The following is an 18829-nucleotide window of genomic DNA, read 5'->3' on the forward strand; positions in this document are numbered from 1 at the left end:
AAAAATGAATGTTTATTTCATTTTCCGATCTCAAAAATAGAGGATTATTCCAAGGCTTACCTGCACATTTAGAGTCGGTGTGTGGGAGGTTCCAGCTGAGAGTGAGTGAATGCTATGGACCCAGGTTGTTATGAGGAGATATAATGGTATCTAAAAGCATGTACTTGACCATGTATTCTCCTTTTCAGAGACTAGTGTGGAATGAGTGAGTGGAAGCAACCAGGGGTTGTCAGGCTTCCCTTCACTCTCCAGGTATTCAGGGATAGTGAGGTTTTCTGGAAGCAGATTCAAGACCACTGGATTATTCCTTCCCTTGTTCTGTCATGCAATGCCAGCATGCAGTTTTTCGAAAGAACACAATACCACACAAAGAACCGATCTGGGGGCTGTTCAGCACACCGAAAGGAAAAGTAGCTAGCTGGCTATAAGAACTCACACTCTGCACACTGTAGAGATATAGATATATTTGTGTTGCATATTTAAGACAACTTTACATAATGCTTCTGACACAAAAGCTTTCGGCACTCATTCTTTGGAATAGGTTTCCATTTGAGCTCTGCCTGGCTCTCCCCCTTGGCTCAGAAGGCAGGACACAGGAAATGAGTCCCTTTTTCCAGGCTAAGATGCACCCTGAGGCCCACTCCCAACAACTGGAAACAGAGTGGCCGGTGGCCGGGGCAGGGGGACTGGTCCCAATCAGCTGTGCGATGGGTTTGATAACCCTCATCTTAGTCTGTTTAGCACCAGCACAGCTCCTATAAATCAGAAAACTTTTAACACTGGAGATCCCATATGATCTGTACTTCTAATTCAAGGGGATGGAAAACCACTAGCCAGGCTTGAATTAAATCAAGGCAGGGAAGGCCATTCTCTTGAAAGGCTCAGACTCAACCCTGAGACCAGAACATTCTTAAAATCCTGCTGAGATTGTTTTAGAACTCTGAACCTCAGAGTCCATTTCAAATTGAGGGGGAAGGGAGAAGAAAACGTTTCTAAAAAAGTTCAGAACAGCCATAACCTCTTCCACCCTCCCCCCAAATCATCTAATTAGGAGCTGAGAATATGTGCCCCCCTGGTGTTGCTGGTCTTTGACTCCCATTGTTCATGACGTCTAGCCATAGTTGTTGGAGCTGATGGGAGTTAGAGTCCAGAAACATCTGGAGGGCCCCAGTTTCCCTGTGTGTTCTGACCTTAATTTTGATATGGCACACATTAAAAATAAAATATATTCCAAAGGAGAGCATTTTGTCTTCACATATTTGTTTTGTAACAACAATTAGGAAAGAAGACACAGAAGCCCAGACACGGTTGTCCCCAGTTCAACTGGGAGTGGTCACTTAGCATAGTGGGATGCACCTGAAGGATCAGAGCAGGCGAGAAATATGATTGGATAGTAGACAACATTCAACACAGGTAAGATCTCTCAAAATGGGTGGGAACACCATTTTTGGCCTTGAGGCATATAATCACAGAGGGACAGATTCTCCAAAAAATGAAGTGTATGTGTACACACACATACATGGATAGAATCACAAATGATGCCCACTTAGCTTGTTTGGCAGCGTTAAATATGAAATTGGGAGATGCAACCATCAGTCAACAGACCAGGAGAAGAGGTGACACAGGTCAGATTAGATCAGCATGGCAACAGATGCAAACAGACAATGGATGACCAGCAATCCAACAACACATTTTAACCTCAGATTCCACACTATCTGGCTTGAGGATCTCTGGATGGGGCAGACAGAAGCATTCACGTAACTCTGCAAGACACTACTGATGCATGAATATGCCAGGCTGCAGGCTGAAAAGAACAAGGACACGCACACACAAAAGACTGAGTGATGTTTGAGATAAGTATGTTGGGGTCATTAGCAGGTATGTAGGTTTGGCACAATTGGCAGCGTCATTAAAAAGGATCCTTGGCACAGTTGCCAGGGGCCAAAGTGGCAGGAATAGCTCCAATTTGAAATGAGAGGGAGAGAGACAGACTCTTTCGTAAATGTCAGCAGCAAGAGCCAAACACCCAGCACCATGTGGAGGGAACCTTACAATGGAAAAGAAAAAGCGGAAATACTGAGATGAAAGATGGGTGGAGAGGATAGCAGAATGACTGTGGACTCTATTGCACTTTGTTTTCATTATCCATTTCATATACATACATACACATAAAAAATAAGGACAAAAAGGATGGTGTGGGAGGGTGGGGAACGTGCCTGCCAAACCAGTACTAGCTGCACAAAAGATCCAGACGCAGTCAGCAACAGCCTGGTTTCCCGTATTCTCCCTGCTACCTCACCCTGCCATTTCCCAGAATCCTCTGCCAGCAACCACATGGGAACAAAAAGTCCTGGTTTTGAAGAAAATAGTCCACAGATGAGAAGGGCTTGCTGGCTGAAGTGTGTTGGAGCCAGGAAGCTGTCAGCCAACTGACCAGATCAGAGAGTTTCCAAAGGTTGGATTCATAAATACACAAGCTCTCCACATCCACATCTTCTCTCTCTTCAATCCTGAGATCGGTGGATGGGATCTCTGCACCATCATTGAGTCTCCAGTGGGCAAGTTTGCTTCTGCTTCATTAAAGATCCCTTTCTTGGGTTCACCACATGAGATCCCACTTTCATAGTATGATGTCTAAGTCAAGAGGTTGCCCCATGGAAAGGAAAGGGCAGAACTGCCCACCCCACACCCACTGTGAGTGGGGAGCAATGCTTTTTCAATCCGAACAGTGTGCTGCTGGCTGCCCCTGCTACCTCAGCCGCCCATCAGGCTTGATGGCCCCCAGTTCTGATTTGGGGTCTGGGGACAGTGAACTCCAGGAAGTTTTGCTACAGAGTTCCAGGGTGGAGCAGCTAGATGGACTTGCCACACAGAGGCTGGCTACTGACCAGAAGTTGCTAACACTGCTGTCCGTCCAGTTTTCCAGAGCATGGCCAACCAGCTGCATGTGTTGATGGGAGGCTCTCCCAGTTTCATCCAGACGAGGTAAGCTCAAGATCCCAGCCAGGCCCTGGAAATTCTGCTCCATATACTCATTGTGGGGAGGGCCGGCATGCAGCCACTTGCCGTCATCTGAGTCAGAAAACAGAAAGGAGAGGAGATGAGGAGGGTCAAAGAGGCTGTGAAAATTCACAACAAAGGTTTATGTGTGTATATGTGTTGTTGTTTTTAATTAACCTTATGGTGAGTTATTTCTCCCAACCAGCACAGACCAATGACTATATTGGCTGGGGGATGCAGAAGTGTTTGGCCAATTTCCTTATGCTCTGGGGAGAATTTTGAAGTTTGCAATGGCAGCAAAATATGTACGTTTGCCCCATCTTGGGTAGTCAGAGAGTTGGAAAAAGTGCTAGTTAGCTGCCCTGGAATGCAGAACAAATGCGCCTTCCCATTTTTGCTCACTGCCCTGATGCAAGGCAGGGCTAGTTCATCTCCAACTGGGCCAAATTAAGTGTTAGTGGGGTTGAATCTGTGCAAGTATATCTTCAGGACAATGAAAACTTTGACAAAGCCATCAGCACTGCAGCTGCACACAATTTAACTGCTACATTTCTGATGCAAGAATGCTATTTTGGAAGGAGGGAATATAATACATATGCAAACAGTCAAGCCTCATCCTCACCTGTGCACAGGCTAATTAAAACCAGGCTGAAAAGTAAGCATCATAGAGTTGAAGAGTCATAGAGACAAACCACCTATTTTTCTGCATTTGAAGTTGCATTGCAAGGATTTCAAGTGATGGTACAGCTTTCACAAATTGCCCTATCCACACCTGTTTCAATTACAAAGATCCTTATAACTCAGTGATTCTCAACTTGTGGGTACCCAAGTGTTTTGGCCTTCAACTCCCAGAAATCCTAACAGCTGGTAAACTGGCTGGGATTTCTGGGAGTTGTAGGCCAAAACTCCTGGGGACCCACAGATTGAGAACCACTGCTCTAGGAATTTGCTAAGTCTTCAAGGTAAGTCTATGGTATGCTCCCCCCAGAAATAACCAGAGAATGTGTTGGAGGACCTAGCAAATTCCTAGTGAGCAGACCTGGGGAAGAGTCAACATTCAGGTTAGTGACATGCATTATGTGTACTCCAACCATTGATCTGAATTAAAATGCTTTTCTAAAAACAAATTTGTACTTCTTTATCTTCTATGTTACCTTGATCTATGATGCTGTAGTACCACTGGCTGCAAAGTATTTAGGTGTGGCCCTTACTGGGACTTTGTAGGACAGAAGCTCATGGCACACCTTATCTTGGAAGAAACTCTGTCAAAAACAGTGAGACTTCCTAATCAATATGCTTAGGATTCTACTGTAAAGTCCTCAGTCAGTTAGGTTTGTGTTTGTATAGTGTAAATCCACATAGCATGGCGATTTGGTGTATCAAATCAGACAATATAAGCAAACAACAGTAATCTCACAGGCACAGCCAGACTCCAGGAAGGGGGCAGTGTCAAAACTCATTTCTACTCACACAATACACATTTTTTTCAGGTATTCTTTGCTGAAGATTTTTTGAACTGTGTAACTACAAATGCAATTTATGGTAAGACTACTGTATTTACAAATATGGTATGTTCTGAGTCAGGCTTGGCTAGAGATTCCTGTTAAATTCACTTTCTGTTAAAAAAAAAAAAGAGAGGGAGGAATTTGTTGCCGCATAATAAGGGGCTGATTTCTGTGGTCTTCCAGAAGTAATTTGGACTGCAGCTCCTATTCCTACCACAGTTTATTTCTGGCTGAGGCTTACTATCCAACACGTGGAGAAGGAAATGTCACCCACACCTGTGCTTCAGGTTACATTTTATGACAACCAATGCCACTGGCAAGCAGCAATTCCACCCCCAGCTGAGCTCCCTTACCTTTCCTGAGGGGCTGTTTGTGGTTGAAAGTTTGTGGGACCACCAGGAATTGGCTTTCCCCTAGGGGCTCCCAGAATTGGAGGAGGCGGATGGTCCACACGCCCGGACGGAGAGGCCGGTTGAGAGGTGGCTTGTACTGAGTGAACTCCGCCTCTGCATCCACCGTGATGTCGTAAGATGTGGCAATGACATAGGCAGGGTCAATCCAAACCACAGTGGCTGTGAGGTTGGGCCCCCGCGCCCACTTCTGCATTGCCACTGGTTCGTCGAAAGGTCCAATCAATCCACCAAAGTTGCGGAAGATCCTCTCCTTGGGGTCCCACTCAGTTCCTACCTACAGAAAGAGAGGGGGAAAGGGAGACATTCAAAACGGGGAAGAACAACACCATCACAGAGTGGAAAAAATAGTATGTTCATCATTTCTGTCATGCTATAGACTGCGAATAGGTAAGAAAAAATATTTAGAACCTATCCTGATGAGTATGAGCTTGGGATAGCACGAGTTCTAAACAGAATTTGCTGTTTATAAATAAAAAATATTAAAATAAGCCACATTTCATTCTGAACATACTAGGAGAACCACTAAATATACTAAAGTATCAACACTTAAGTATTGGAAACTTCCACATCGCCTCAGGATATTAGATTTCTAGTTCCTGGTCAGCCTCTTTGCATACTTAGTCATCATCAGCAGCAATCACTCATGTCCGAGTATGACTGTCTTTCAAATGTAGTGTCTTGGCAGTGGGTCCGTAGATGACTGTAGAGACCTATTGACCTGCATGTTCTTCCGGAGTGAGGACATTGATTTCCAGATGGTCCTGGTCAGGGTTGGCTTGATGCACCTTCCTCTTGACACGTTTCTCCCCTTTGCCCTCCATTCATGCCTTTTTGTGCCCTGTTGGTAACAGCTGACCTTCAGTGAGAACAATCAAGGGCCAGGGCTTCCCAGTTCTCGGTGTCTATGCCAGTTTTTGAGGTTGGCTTTGAGCCCATCTTTAAATCTCTTTTCCTGTCTACCAACATTTCATTTTCTGTCCTTGATTTGGTTATATAGTAACTGCTTTGGGATGTGGTGATCGGGCATTCGGACAACATGACCAGTCTAGCAGAGTTGATGGCATAGGATAATCGCTTTAATGCTGGTGGTCTTTGCTTCTTCCAGCACGTTGACATTTGTCTGCTTTTCTTTTCCAAGAGATTTGCAGGATTTTTCAGAGGCAATACTGATGGAATCATTCCAGGAGTTGAGTGTGATGTCTGTAAACAGTCCACATTTCGCAGGCATGCAACAGGGTTGAGAGGACAATAGCTTTATAAACAAGCATCTCTGTACTTCATTTGGAAAAATGCTGAACCTGCAGAGCTCTGACAGTGTTGTATTTCATATCAATGTTGACTGCTGTAGAGAGGTGGCTGCTAATGTAGAGAAAATGGTCAACATTTTCTAGCATTACACCATTAAGTTGTATTTCTGGAATTGCAGAGGGATTGGCTAGTGCCTGCTGAAAGAGCTCTTTGGTTTTCTCAATGTTCGGTGACAGGCCAAGCTTTTCGTATGCTTATGCAAAGGAGTTCAGAGTGGCTTATAGGTCTTCTGAATGCTCACAGACTATGTTATCATCAGCACATTGGAGTTCTATAAAAGTTGTTGTTGTGACCTTGGTTTTGGCTAGCTTGCAATCGTCCGATAGATGATTTCCACGCTGGTAGGAAGCTTCCCATCAATATGGTACAATATCATAGTGATGTAGATGGAGAATAAGGTTGGGGCAATAACACACCTCTATTTGACACCTGATTCTACCTTACTTAGTGACCTATAAAGCACTCATTTCTCTGAGATTCTCTGTGGGCAGAGCCAATGGTGCAGACTAATTCATTTGACACCATGATTTTCAACATGTCAACATTTGGCTGGGACAGATGAGGTCATTCCATCCCATCTGGCTACAGCAGGTTTGGGCAAATATATGGCTGCTAGTTTGGGACAGGGAGGAATACCTCATTGTGGTTGCCAAACTTGTCAGAAAAGATTTCGCCTAGAAAAAGAGCAAGGCAGTTAAAGTGGCACCAAACTGTTGTTAAGTGAATACTTTGAGCAAATTGAATTTTATTTCTTTATAGATGGTTCCTTCTTTCAGTTTGTGCTGATAAAACTGAACACACATAAGCGAAACATAGAGTTGTACTGTATTTAAGAAGGATTAAAGAGTGATCCCGTCAGCAGGAGGCAGAAAATAGGAATCCTACCTCAAGATTCTGCAAACGGTTTGTTTGCCTGGTGCGCCCTGCAAGCTTGAGAGTCCCCCGGGGCATCATCCATATTTCTAGAGATTCTGCCTGCTGGGTTACAGAGTTCTGTACTTCCTGATTCACCAAGTAACCTTGGAAATGGTCATCATAGAAATAGAGGTGCACACTTGAAGGGAAGCCTTGTGGCTCAAATCTAGAGAAAACAATACAAAGAAATAACAACAGTGATTAGTTGTCTAACATTTCCAAGTGCTCCAAGTACTTCATATGCATACATGAGTTGCAATGCTTACCATAATCCTGTTCTTTAAAATCAGTATTATCTCCCATATTACAGATTTTTGCAGGTGATGCTGGGAAGAATGAAGCTGAGAAATAGTGCTTTGTCCAAGATCACCCACAAGTTCATAGAAGATATAAGATTTGAACTAAGAACTTTTTTTTATTACTGGCAGGACTCAGAAATAGGTCCCAAAGAATTCAGTGAGGCTAATCTCAAGTCACCGGTTTTCAAATTACAGCCAGTATGCTATACCACCTTCTAGAACAGGCATGGACAAACTTGGGACTCTCCAGGTGTTTTGGACTTCAATTTCCACAATTCCTAACAGCAAAATTAAGGGCTCAGTGGGAGCTAGATCCCCCAAGTCCCAGTCCATCCTCCAACTCAGGGGTGGGAATAACCCTTCTCCCAGATGATGAATTACACTTCCTAGCAGCTCTAGGCAACAAAGTCAAAAGTGAGGGATAATTGGAGTTCCAGTCTGAAAACATCTTTTAAGATGTTTTCAGACTGAGTCCCCTTGGAGAGAGAGGGCAAAATACAAATAAAGTTTACTATTATTTATTATTATTTTAAGATGATGTTTTAACTGATTTAAACGTTTTTAATTGTTGGCTTATGTTGTATTTTAATAAGATACTGTTCACCCTCTTAATTCACAGGGAGAGGCAGGTAAGGAATAATATTATCAATATTATCATCATTTGAAACACCACATGATTCCAATCCCTGGCTAAGCATCACACTGGCTCTCTGACACAATCCACCTGCCAGAGTACATGGTCACAGTCTTCCCTGGCAATGAGGAAGCTGCAAGAAGTAGAAAATGGGGACTTGAATAGAGTCAACAATATGCTATCAAATGGGTGATTGGTCCATTAATCCACAAACAAAACCTTCTTCTATTCCACTTCAGAAAATAAATTAATCATTTGGTGGCGAGTACCTGCAGAACCGCTCCTCTTTCTGTGTTGGTGTAGACATCGCTTTCTGTAGGCCCAGCCTGGAGAAGGATGTGTACACAGTGAGGGTGACATCGCTGAGCCCACTCAGCCCATCCACACGGTCATAGACACTTTCCCAATAGGCCTTGAGGGCTGGCGTATTAGGTGGGTAGTTACCATAGAGGTGAGAGTCCAAGATCTCTAGCACTTCCTGATTGATGGTCGATTCAAACTTTCTGGCAAAGAACGTGGGTCTGGAGAGTTGCTGAAAAGATACAGACATTTGATGGGGTGGTGGTGGAAGGAGGTGAATTGCAGCAAAAGCTTGGAAAGGTTACACTTAAGACCACAACTCCCAGAACCTGCTGGCCATGCTATCAAAGTAACTAAATCAAACTCTGCTAATAGAAAAAGACTTAGGAACTAAGGAAATCTAAGTAACTAAATCTCATAACCTCAATCCCAAAATGTCCTTTTGGCTATACAGTTGGGTTTGGTGGAATAAAATGTGTTTTTATATAAAATGACAAAATCAAAGTTTGCTTTATGGAATTTTTAAATAATTATTTTCAAGCCATAGGTAGTTGAATCTGTGGATACAGACTGCCAACTGTATACCAAATTGTATACAGTGTTCCCTCGCTACTTCGCGGTTCACTTTTCGTTCCCTCACTGTTTTGCGGGTTTTTAATAAACACTAAAATAATAGTATAAATCATAAAATATTATAAATCCCTCTTTCTACTTCCTTCCTAAGGAGAAGCCTAAGGAAGGGAGAGAAAAGGAGGCTAAAGCAGCTTTGTTTTCACCTCACAAGGCGGCTGCAGTGGTGGGAGCGTGCATGGGCATGCTTGAGAGGTGAGGAGGGGACAACACAAACAACACAAATACAGTGACCCTACTTCGCGTATTTTCACTTTTTGCAGGTGGCCCTGGAATGTAACCCCCTGCAATGAGGGAACACTGTATAACTGACTGTGGGGCATGCCTCATCTTCTACTACAACAGTGGTTCTCAACCTGTGGGTTCCCAGGGGTTTTGGCCTACAACTCTTAGAAATCCCAGCCAGTTTACCAGCTGTTAGGATTTCTGGGAGTTGAAGGCCAAAACATCTGGGAACCCACAGGTTGAAAACCACTGTACTATAATCCAGGCTCCTGGAAACTCTTGTTTGTGAATCCATGGTAAGTGTTTAAGGCAGGTAGGGGAACTATACAGATCCCTAGATGTTACTGGGCTTCAACTTCCAACATTTATTGTCATTGGCTGAAGTGGCTATTTACTATATAAGAAGAGGCAACTCTAGAGAGAGAAGTGTGGAATCTATTCTCAACAAACAACCGTGGATTGCGCAGACTGAAGACTGAGTTTGGATTTGAACAGACAGGTTTGAATTAGGGGAGTGATGAAAGATAATTATTTTTGATTACTGTTAGCCACAAAAATCATTTAAAAATACAACCAAAGGCTGCATTTGCTCTTACATTCCTAATAGTAAAGAAATTTCTGTAAAAAAAGTTCAGAACTTGCAGCCAAATAATGACTCACATTTTGGTTTGGCTGGTAGATTCTTTCATCCAGGCTCTATTGAGCTCTGAATGGACCAATTTGTAAGACAGTGCTCTTGATGAGTGCCTTTTGAAAAACTGAGAAGCACTATCATTTTTAAGTAGGACCAACAGAGATTTTGTACACCTCTGAAGACTGATGCTGCTGAAGGCAACTTCCATAATCCATCTTCATAGTTTCTGAGCTCACAATTTCATCTATCTCCCTTGCAGGAGCATGCTGTCTTCTTCCTTAAATCCCTGCACTGGTTTCCTCTCAAGCTTTGTATAAACAAGAAGGCTCAAGTCCTAATCATTATTTTATCTTATCTTTCCCAGCAGTTTCTTCCTCCCTGGACTTACTTCTCATTATCAGTTCTCTAGACCTTTCCTTTCCCCACTTGTATGCCTTCTGTGATGCTGCGATCTGCACTTCAAAGTTGCCTTCTCTGAAGTTGTTCTCTCCCTTCCATTTTCGCTTTTGCTTATTTTCACCAAATCACCACTTCTACATCTCACCTGCCCCTTTTGTTGCCATTTGACTGATGGTTGACCACACATTACATCCTTCCTGTTTATTTACTTATTCCTGCTTTTCTTCTAATATCAGATGCAAGACAGCTTACAATATAAAGTTGAAACATGGTGTAATTTTTAAAAACACAATATGCTCATTACAAAAGCCCTTCTGCTTAAACAGTTTAAAGGTTGATGGCCCATTTAAACAAAAAAGGTATTTAGTTGCTGGTTGAAAGACAGCAGCCAAGGGGGCCAACCAAGCTTTCTTTGGGAGAGAGTGCCACACTCTAGTAGCAGCAGCCACCAAGAAAGCTTTTCCCCATGTCCTCACCAGATAAGGCTGTGAGGATAGATCAAGAGAAAGCCCTTGAAAGATTTTAAAACTCAAATAGGCTTATTTTGGGATTAATTTCCCCCCCCCCCCCCCCAGATACTCTGGACCTAAGCCATTAGCTTTTCTGGCTATGGTTGACAGGACAAACAAAAATTCTGGGGATCAATCGTTCCCTTCCAATGTGCTAAAAACTCTCTTTTTCATTCATTGACTTTTCCCTGCCTTGTTCCCTGACCCAAATCTTGTAGTATGTTGAACTTTAGCACAGCAGGTTAACAATCAGCAGCAGTAAATCTTGCCAGTTGAAAAGTTGGCAGTTCAAAGCCTGGGTCAGGGTGAACTTCTGACCTTTTACCCAGTTTTCACCTACCTAGTGATTCTAAAGCAAAAATGTGAGTAGATTAATAGATACTGCTTTAAAAAAGCAGGGAGTTATTTTAAAGGCACCCAGGAAAAATTGCTGGTGATTTCTCTAAAAAATTGAAGTTTATGAACAAAGCTCTTCGGCAGGGAAATGGAGCAACAGCCCACCCCGTGGCTGAAACAGAGCACAAACCGCCAAGACACCAAAATGGGGAAAGCCTATATATACTTCTATTCTGTGTACAATTGTCTATCTTGTCTGTGTTATAAATAGCACTGAATGTTTGCCACATACGTATGTTCTGTGATCCGCCCTGAATCCCTCTTGGGGTGAGAAGGAGAGAATATAAATACTGTAAATAAATAAATAGCCAAAATTTGGGGTTTGGGGGGGGGGGCGGCCAGAGGGGACGTGTCACTTATTGTTGGACCTTAGTTCCCATCAACCTCGTGCATCATAGCCATTGGTGCGAGAACACAAGAGTTGCAATTCCATGAGCTCTGGAGAACCACCAACTGCTCATTCCTGCTCACAGTATCCTGGATTGGAGAGCAACGGCAAAACTCACAATGGGAGAAGCTGATCTATTGCAAATTATACAGAAGAGGAAAAGGATGATAGATCTAATCACAAGGGTCAGGAATAAAGCAAGACCAGATTTAAAGGACAGCGGCAAATACCTGCAGTCGCAGGAAGTCTTGTGGTTTGAAGTCATTCGGTGAGCAGCCACACCAGTCCACAATGTGCTTGTACTGGCATTTGCAGCCCAGCTTGCGGTTCCAATTAGTCACACGAAGGTTGTTATCTACGAGGGTCTCACAGGCATGGCTGTTCTCCAGAACAGTGTGGAAAAAGGACTGCATATGCATACACAGAGAGAACATGCAAGACCAGTGAGCAAAGAAGCAACTCTCTGTAAGGAACAACTTCTGTCCTCCACACCCAAAGTGGGCATTTTGCTCCCAATGGCAGGACTGTAGGGGAGCTCTCTGAGGAGTATAGCATTCCACCATGGTGGAATTCTGTTTGGGTTTCAACAACTGCAGAATTTGCAATATGCTGTAAGATGTTTGCTCTTAAAACAACTACATCCACAAAATGAGCCTGTTCTCTGCTTCCCTTGAGATTTTTTTTTTACTATCTGTACTGTTGACCAGAGAACTATAAACATCAATGTTTATCCACTAGATGCTATATTCTGGACACTGGCAGTGAAGCTAAGACAAAAGTCATATTTTCAGCCCAATTACTGAATGCCTTGGGCAAACCTCCCCCTCTAAAATACAACAATTTCAAAATTAAACTGTATCATTGAACCAATATTATGTAGATTGCATTGAATACTTTAAACAAGGTCAGGGAAAACTGGTGGCCATTGACTCTGTTTCCCATCATTCCAATGTTGGGGCATGATGGGAGCAGTAATTAATCAATATCTGGAAGGCCTCAGCTCCTTAGTCCAGGCATAATCCCTCCACAACATTGTCCTGCACATAAGACGGCTGCTGTGAATATGAATGGAAAACAGTGCTACTTAATCTGAGTCAGAGAGATGAAGCCGGAATCATTAAAAACATTAGCGCAGGAGTTTAAGAGTTCTGGAAAATCTGTCTCATGAGGTCTCTTTCCCTTCTGCACTAAATCATGATATAAACATTTGCTTCATTCACTTCCTTTCAGAAACTGAAATGCAATACACAAATGAAACACTAAAGCAAGAATGAAAGATAATTATATAAATTACATGGGCACTTTCCCCACATCTTGGAAACATCTACACTTCAGACTTGAAAAAGCTACTTTTTTTCTCCTTCACATCATTGAAAGAAAGCCAACTTCTGATGATGACGGGAGGTGTAACTTTTCTTTGTGTCCCCACAATAACTCTTATGACCTTTCATAATTGATTTAATAAGATACAGCAAGTTAAAAATGAGAGGAATTGCAAAACAATGACCTGCTCATATGACAGTTTCACAATAAGTAAACCCAGTGACCCGAACAGACCAAGGATAAGAAAACAGGTTAGAAATGTACTTGGGAAGAGTACCTGTTGCACCTGCCACAATTGAGATATTCTGGAGCACAAAATAACTACCCTTGGAAGCCCCAGATTTAATAAATGACTAGGTAACAGGGTAAAGTCACTACAGTAGTTGGGTATGTTCTTTGTGTTCTGTTATTGCTTTCCTACACATGTATAAAGAAATTAAAACTAATAAGTACCTCTGGGAAGTAGCAGCCCATTTATTTTTGATGATATATAATTTAAGAGGACAGATCGATGACCACAAATGCATACCATTGAAACTTAAATGGGAAAGAGAGAGGAAGGAGGAAAAACATATGCACTTAGTTGTATGTGCTGCATGTTTGTAGGTCTGGTTAAGATATGGCAGCTAAGAAAGTGGGAAAGAATGTTATGAGAGCTTTGTCTGGTTTTGTGCTTCAGAGAACAGCAATTAATTCTGTTGCTGTTATGTGTGGTCAGGTCAGCTCCAACTTATGATGATCCTATCCTAAGGTTTTCTTTGCCAGACTTATTCATAGAAGGTTTGCTACTGTCTTCCTCTGAAGTTGGGAGAGAGTGACATAGTCACAAAATGGGTTTCCATAGCTACGTTGAGATTCAGTCAGGGTCTCCCCAAGTCTAGTCCAGTACTCAATTACTACACCACATTGGCTCTTATGCCAATAACTTTGCACAGGTGGCAATTGGCATGGAGAAGATATATAATCCATTCTCAAAGTGGCTGCCTTTGTTAGGGAGACAGCCTATGCAACCTAGGAGCCTTTCATTCCAACCCCGGAAACAACCAAGGCTAGTATTTGGGATACCCTTCTGCTTTAAGCAGCTGGCCAACTCACCTCTGCTGGGAGAAGTGTGTATGTGTAGAACTGCCGCAACTGGGAGACTAGCCGGTCGCTGGTGTAGACCACGTACTCCACAAAGCTGCGAGTGAGGGCAAACCAGTCTGAGCCACCATCCACCACAATGCCCTCTGGGATCTGCCTCTCCCCCAGTCGCCACATGTGAGAGTCACATTCGTGGAAGAGCCGGTCTAGGCCCTGCTTCTTGATGAACCTGTGCAGTGAGAAATGGCTTGGATTCACTAAAAAGCAACACTGAGTTTTCTGCCCCATAATACCACACACTTAGAGAGTACTGACATCACACTTGCAAAGTGGCTTTAGCTAATATTGCTCTCTCCTATAAAGTGCCTGCATATGTCCTTTCCTGAGGGCCTTAGAATTTCCTTCCAGAGACGTGACCACTGCAGCAAGATTATGAAATACTCAGTGAAAAAACAAAGTGATACCAGTGACTGAGAACTGGCTGATGAAACTGATGGATAAATCAACGAAGTCACTGGTAATATTTTTGAAAGATTAGGAACCAGTAATTGTATTTTTTTTGTTTTTCTTATGCTTATAGATTTTAGGAATTAGTAGATATTGTAAAGCAATAGACATATATGAATGGTATATAACCAGAAGTTACTTTATATAGGTATGTATAATCATCACAAGGAAAGTTGAAAGTCAAAATATTTTTTTCTTTTTCCTTTCTTGTCATTTTTGTTATATTCTCACTATTTATTCTTGTTTATTTTCATTTTTTGATCTTTTAACATAATTATTTTTTGAAAGAATTATCTACCAGACAGCTCTAATACTACATGTCAGTGAAGTCCATTGAAACATTGTGCACACTGTCTTTTGATTAAATATCTAGATTAACACTAATAATTACTATTTATTAAAATAAAGAAATATTGTCTGGAATACAAATAATGTATTTATTTGGTTACATTAACTACTACTCGCTATACATATATGCCACGTACAAGCTACAGTTCACTGGACAGCCAACAATAAATGTTTTAAATATATATTGAAAGGGTTGAACAGAAATTGTTTCAGTAAACAACAGCAGCAGAGAATTACAAAAATATGGGGGAGCTAACAAGAGCAAGATTCGGTCTCAAGTTGTAACTCTAGAAACATCACTTCTGTCAATCAAGAGCTAAATCAAATTTGCCATTCTTGGACAGACTACTGCACATTTTGAATTAAGTGGTGAACTGAGCAGCAACTTACCATTCAGAAACTGAACTGATTTTACTTGGAGTTAGGCCACTGATATTCATGTAAAAAAGAATGGGAGAACAAGTGCCAAAAGCACAACAGCAAAGGCACCAGGAAAGTCTCTCTCCAGAAGACAGTTCAGAACTATTGTGATGCACCGAGCAGACATCTCACTATGATTTATTTTTGGTCACAGTTTATTTATTAACCTGTTTCCAGACTCAAGCCTCTGTGGGAATTACCTGGCATTATCTCGGCCATGAGACTTGAGGAAGTTCTTATCTCGATATTTTGATAGGAAAGTCACTAGCTCCTCATTGGTCCTGCAGGGGGCAGCAAAAGAAAAGAGAGGTGAGACAGAAAAGCTTTTCAAGGGGCCAATTAAGGTACAAGGGAAATGGAGAAGAATGCTGGGAGCAGACCAATGCATGCACATTTTGTTGAAGAACTGAAAAGAGCCTTAAAACATTTCAACCACAGATTGGAAAATTATTTTTTTCTATGCCAACCCCCAGACTTCCCCAGCTGAGGACTGCATTCCAAAACAGCAACTTTTCCAATCTTGGCATACAATTGTATCTCCATAACACCCTGACCACATTCATTGATACCCTGGATAGTACAGTGGTTCCTACATTAACAGTTTTTCTCTTTTGAAGCAAGCAGTTGGCCTGAGCAAGCCCTACAAGCCTTGGTTTCTAACACTTAGATAACAAGGGAAAGCGTTCTTGACAAGAAACCTTCCAAATAAGTCATGTCTTCTTCTTTTACACTAACTGTTCTTATTTGTTCAAAATATTAGTTTTAAGTGCTGTTCCAGATCTCCTTAAGGCAGTGGTTCTTAGCCTGTGGGTCCCCAGGTGTTTTGGCCTACAATTTCCAGAAATCCCAGCCAGTTTACCAGCTGTTAGGATTTCTGGCAGTTGAAGGCCAAAACATCTGGGGACCCACAGGCTGGGAACCACTGCCCTAAGGTTTCCTTTGAGACTAAACATTGCCACACATTACGGCTATAAGATAAGTTTTATTAGTGGTAACTGAAATTACAGCACAGCACAGCATTCCTACATCCCTCACAGCCAATAGTAAAATTGGGCTCATATATAACTACCATATATACATCTTTATAAGTTTACCTCATATACATAATCAAATAGCTAGTTAAATGAGGAATATACATGTTGGGGTGCAATCTCCAGGTAAGGCCAATGGAAGATTGACTCCCAAAGGTTATATATAGTATGGGAAAAAACAAAATCAAAGGGCACAAGCATGATCCAGTTCCCACCAGAAGAGTATTACACCTATCTATGCAAGCAAGTAAGTAGCAGAAGAAACTTCATCCCTCCTACGTCCCCTTTCCATAGCTCACCTGGTAGGGTAGTCTGTGGCACTGAGGTTGATGTAGTAGTCCCAAGTCCAGTCTGTCATCTCCAGCAGGTCCTTCATACTGTGCAGGTACATCTTCAGCAAACTGGCTCCACCCCAGATGGTGACCATTCGCCAAGGTGTGACCCGGATGTTGGGATAGTGCTGGGCCATCTCCACCACTTCACGGTGCAGGTAGGTAGAACGCTGCAGAGAAACAGAGAGCAGAGAGGAAACAACTGAGAATCAAATTCAAATCCTATAGAAGTTGTCTCAAGGAGGAGAAATTATGTTTAATTCAAGCAGTCAAGGGGGTAATTATGGAAAGGTTTTAAACCCTGGTGTTTAGATCAGATTTACAATAGAAGCTCCAAAACACAGTAGCTTTCATTTGCAAGATGTCCAGCCTTCACAGTTTAAAAAACCTAGCAATAATAATATATAGGCACTTTATGCTATTCAATACAATAAAGCCTTTAAAATCTAGTCAGAAGAACATGTAGAATCAATAAAGCAGTTTGTTGTGTCTTACTCCTTGTGACAATGACTATTCCTTTATTCCACTTCCTGTATTCCCACACTTTTCTCACTTTTAGTTCAACCAATCCTTCCCAACCATCCACTGTGCATCCACTGAAAGCTGTGTGGTAGTGGTTGGAGTGTGGAGGGCTGGATGTGTTGTTTTGCGATGTGTGCTGGTGAAAGCATTTAATTTCATTGTACAATGTACAATGACAATAAAGTTATTCTATTTATTCGGTAACAGGCAATCTAAGTTCATGCAGCCTGCTAAGCCTCCTATCTTACCTTGTCAACGTGGATGTAGAAGAAATGCTGTTGATGGTACACGGCCTTGATGAGGCGCTTTAGTTGGCGGATGGCTCGCCCATGGACCACCAGCATGAAGGCAATCCGGACCGGCCGGCTGACAGAGACCTGGTGCATCCTGCTGTCATCCCACTGGATCACTGGGCTAACTTTCCCTGTAGGGTTCAAGAGGAATCAAACAAGTGAGGATCAATGTTAGAACTGGGTGAGAAGGAAGAAAATAATGCAGCCACCGCAATAGCTCCTCAGGCCAAAATGACTTAGGTCAAAAGGCAAGCTATGTTCCTTTCCTGATCCAATATGTAGAGTTGAAGAATAACCAAAAGTAGTAGCTGTATACTGCTGGCCAGTCAAACAATAGCTGCTAAAGTGTCTCTGGGGCATTAGAAAGCAATACATTATCCAATACCAAGGGAAGAATGCAAGGGGCACCTTACCAACACATCACCTCTCTATGTAATGAGGGGTAGACAAAATCCAGTTTTCAAAAACACATCTCTTTGTAAAGATGATCCATACTGAAAAATGACAGAGGAAATTCATGTTTTTCAATAGATTGCAGGGAACCCAACAATATTGACCATTTTAAAATACCATTTTTTTTCAAAGCACAAAGAAATCTTTGGCCAGGTGCAGCTTTGCTTTACTTGTAGGGCTGTGTACATTCCATTTTGCTGAACTGTGAGAGTTTTAGAGAATCTCAGGTGGGGCAACTGATGCACCACTGTTGGCCCCCTCCAAGCTACAGATGGATGTTGAAGAATAAATGAAATGGGTAAATTCAAGTCATGTGAAGGTCAGCAAGCAAGTAAATCCAGTACTGACCTGAGAGCTGGCACTGTCGAGGCACAGAATGTGGCATCAGCTTCCCAGCTTGGTGCAGACACACCACGTTGGCAATCTCCTGCTGGCACTGCTTCGAGCTGGCCCTGGCTAAGGCGGACAAGGCATCTTTGCCCATGATCTCACACTTGGGAGTGAAGTTGTTCTCGGTGGGCTGAGGTGCCCCTTCAACGCTTCCGGTGTCTCCTTGCTGGAAAACCGCCATCTGAGCATCCCCTCTGAGATCACTCAGGTTCCTCTGGCTCGAGGAGTCCAGATAGACAGGCAACCTGTGCCCAGGCTTGTGCTTCACTGTGACTGCCCGCACCACCTTTGCGACCAGGACCCCGGGGCTGTCCGGGCGATTCTTCCATCGGCCATGCTTCCGGTTCAAGCCGCCCCTTCGGCCTGCAGAGCTGTCCAAATCTTTGGAGCCTTCGCTGTTTTCAAGTAGCTGGGCCTTCTTTTGCCGAGCCTTCTCATTTTTAGTCAGACATTCAAAAGACAGAGAAAATAAGAGAGAGCAAGCAGTAGAATGATTAATTCAAGGGTTTATAGCCAAGTTATTTTACAATACATTTTAAAGAGCTAGCATCCATCATTTGTTCCTAAAGAAT

General features: G+C 42.6%; 1 protein-coding gene across 1 annotated transcript in view; it reads right to left on the minus strand.

Annotated features, from left to right (window-relative positions):
- Positions 1-449: 449 nt before the first annotated feature.
- The window catches only part of xylt2 (xylosyltransferase 2), a 41744-nt gene continuing 23364 nt past the window's right edge, over positions 450-18829 (minus strand). The window contains exons 2-11 of the mRNA XM_003217228.4: positions 18216-18687; positions 17370-17545; positions 16567-16769; positions 15437-15517; positions 13974-14190; positions 11786-11962; positions 8344-8606; positions 7112-7307; positions 4859-5192; positions 450-3072 (exon numbers count right to left, since the gene is read on the minus strand). Coding sequence (XP_003217276.3) covers positions 2750-3072; positions 4859-5192; positions 7112-7307; positions 8344-8606; positions 11786-11962; positions 13974-14190; positions 15437-15517; positions 16567-16769; positions 17370-17545; positions 18216-18687 — 2442 coding nt within the window. The 3' untranslated portion in view covers positions 450-2749. The remainder of the gene's footprint in view (positions 3073-4858; positions 5193-7111; positions 7308-8343; positions 8607-11785; positions 11963-13973; positions 14191-15436; positions 15518-16566; positions 16770-17369; positions 17546-18215; positions 18688-18829) is intronic.

This window comes from Anolis carolinensis, chromosome 2, assembly GCF_035594765.1.
Source record: "Anolis carolinensis isolate JA03-04 chromosome 2, rAnoCar3.1.pri, whole genome shotgun sequence".
NCBI classification, from domain to species: domain Eukaryota; kingdom Metazoa; phylum Chordata; class Lepidosauria; order Squamata; family Dactyloidae; genus Anolis; species Anolis carolinensis.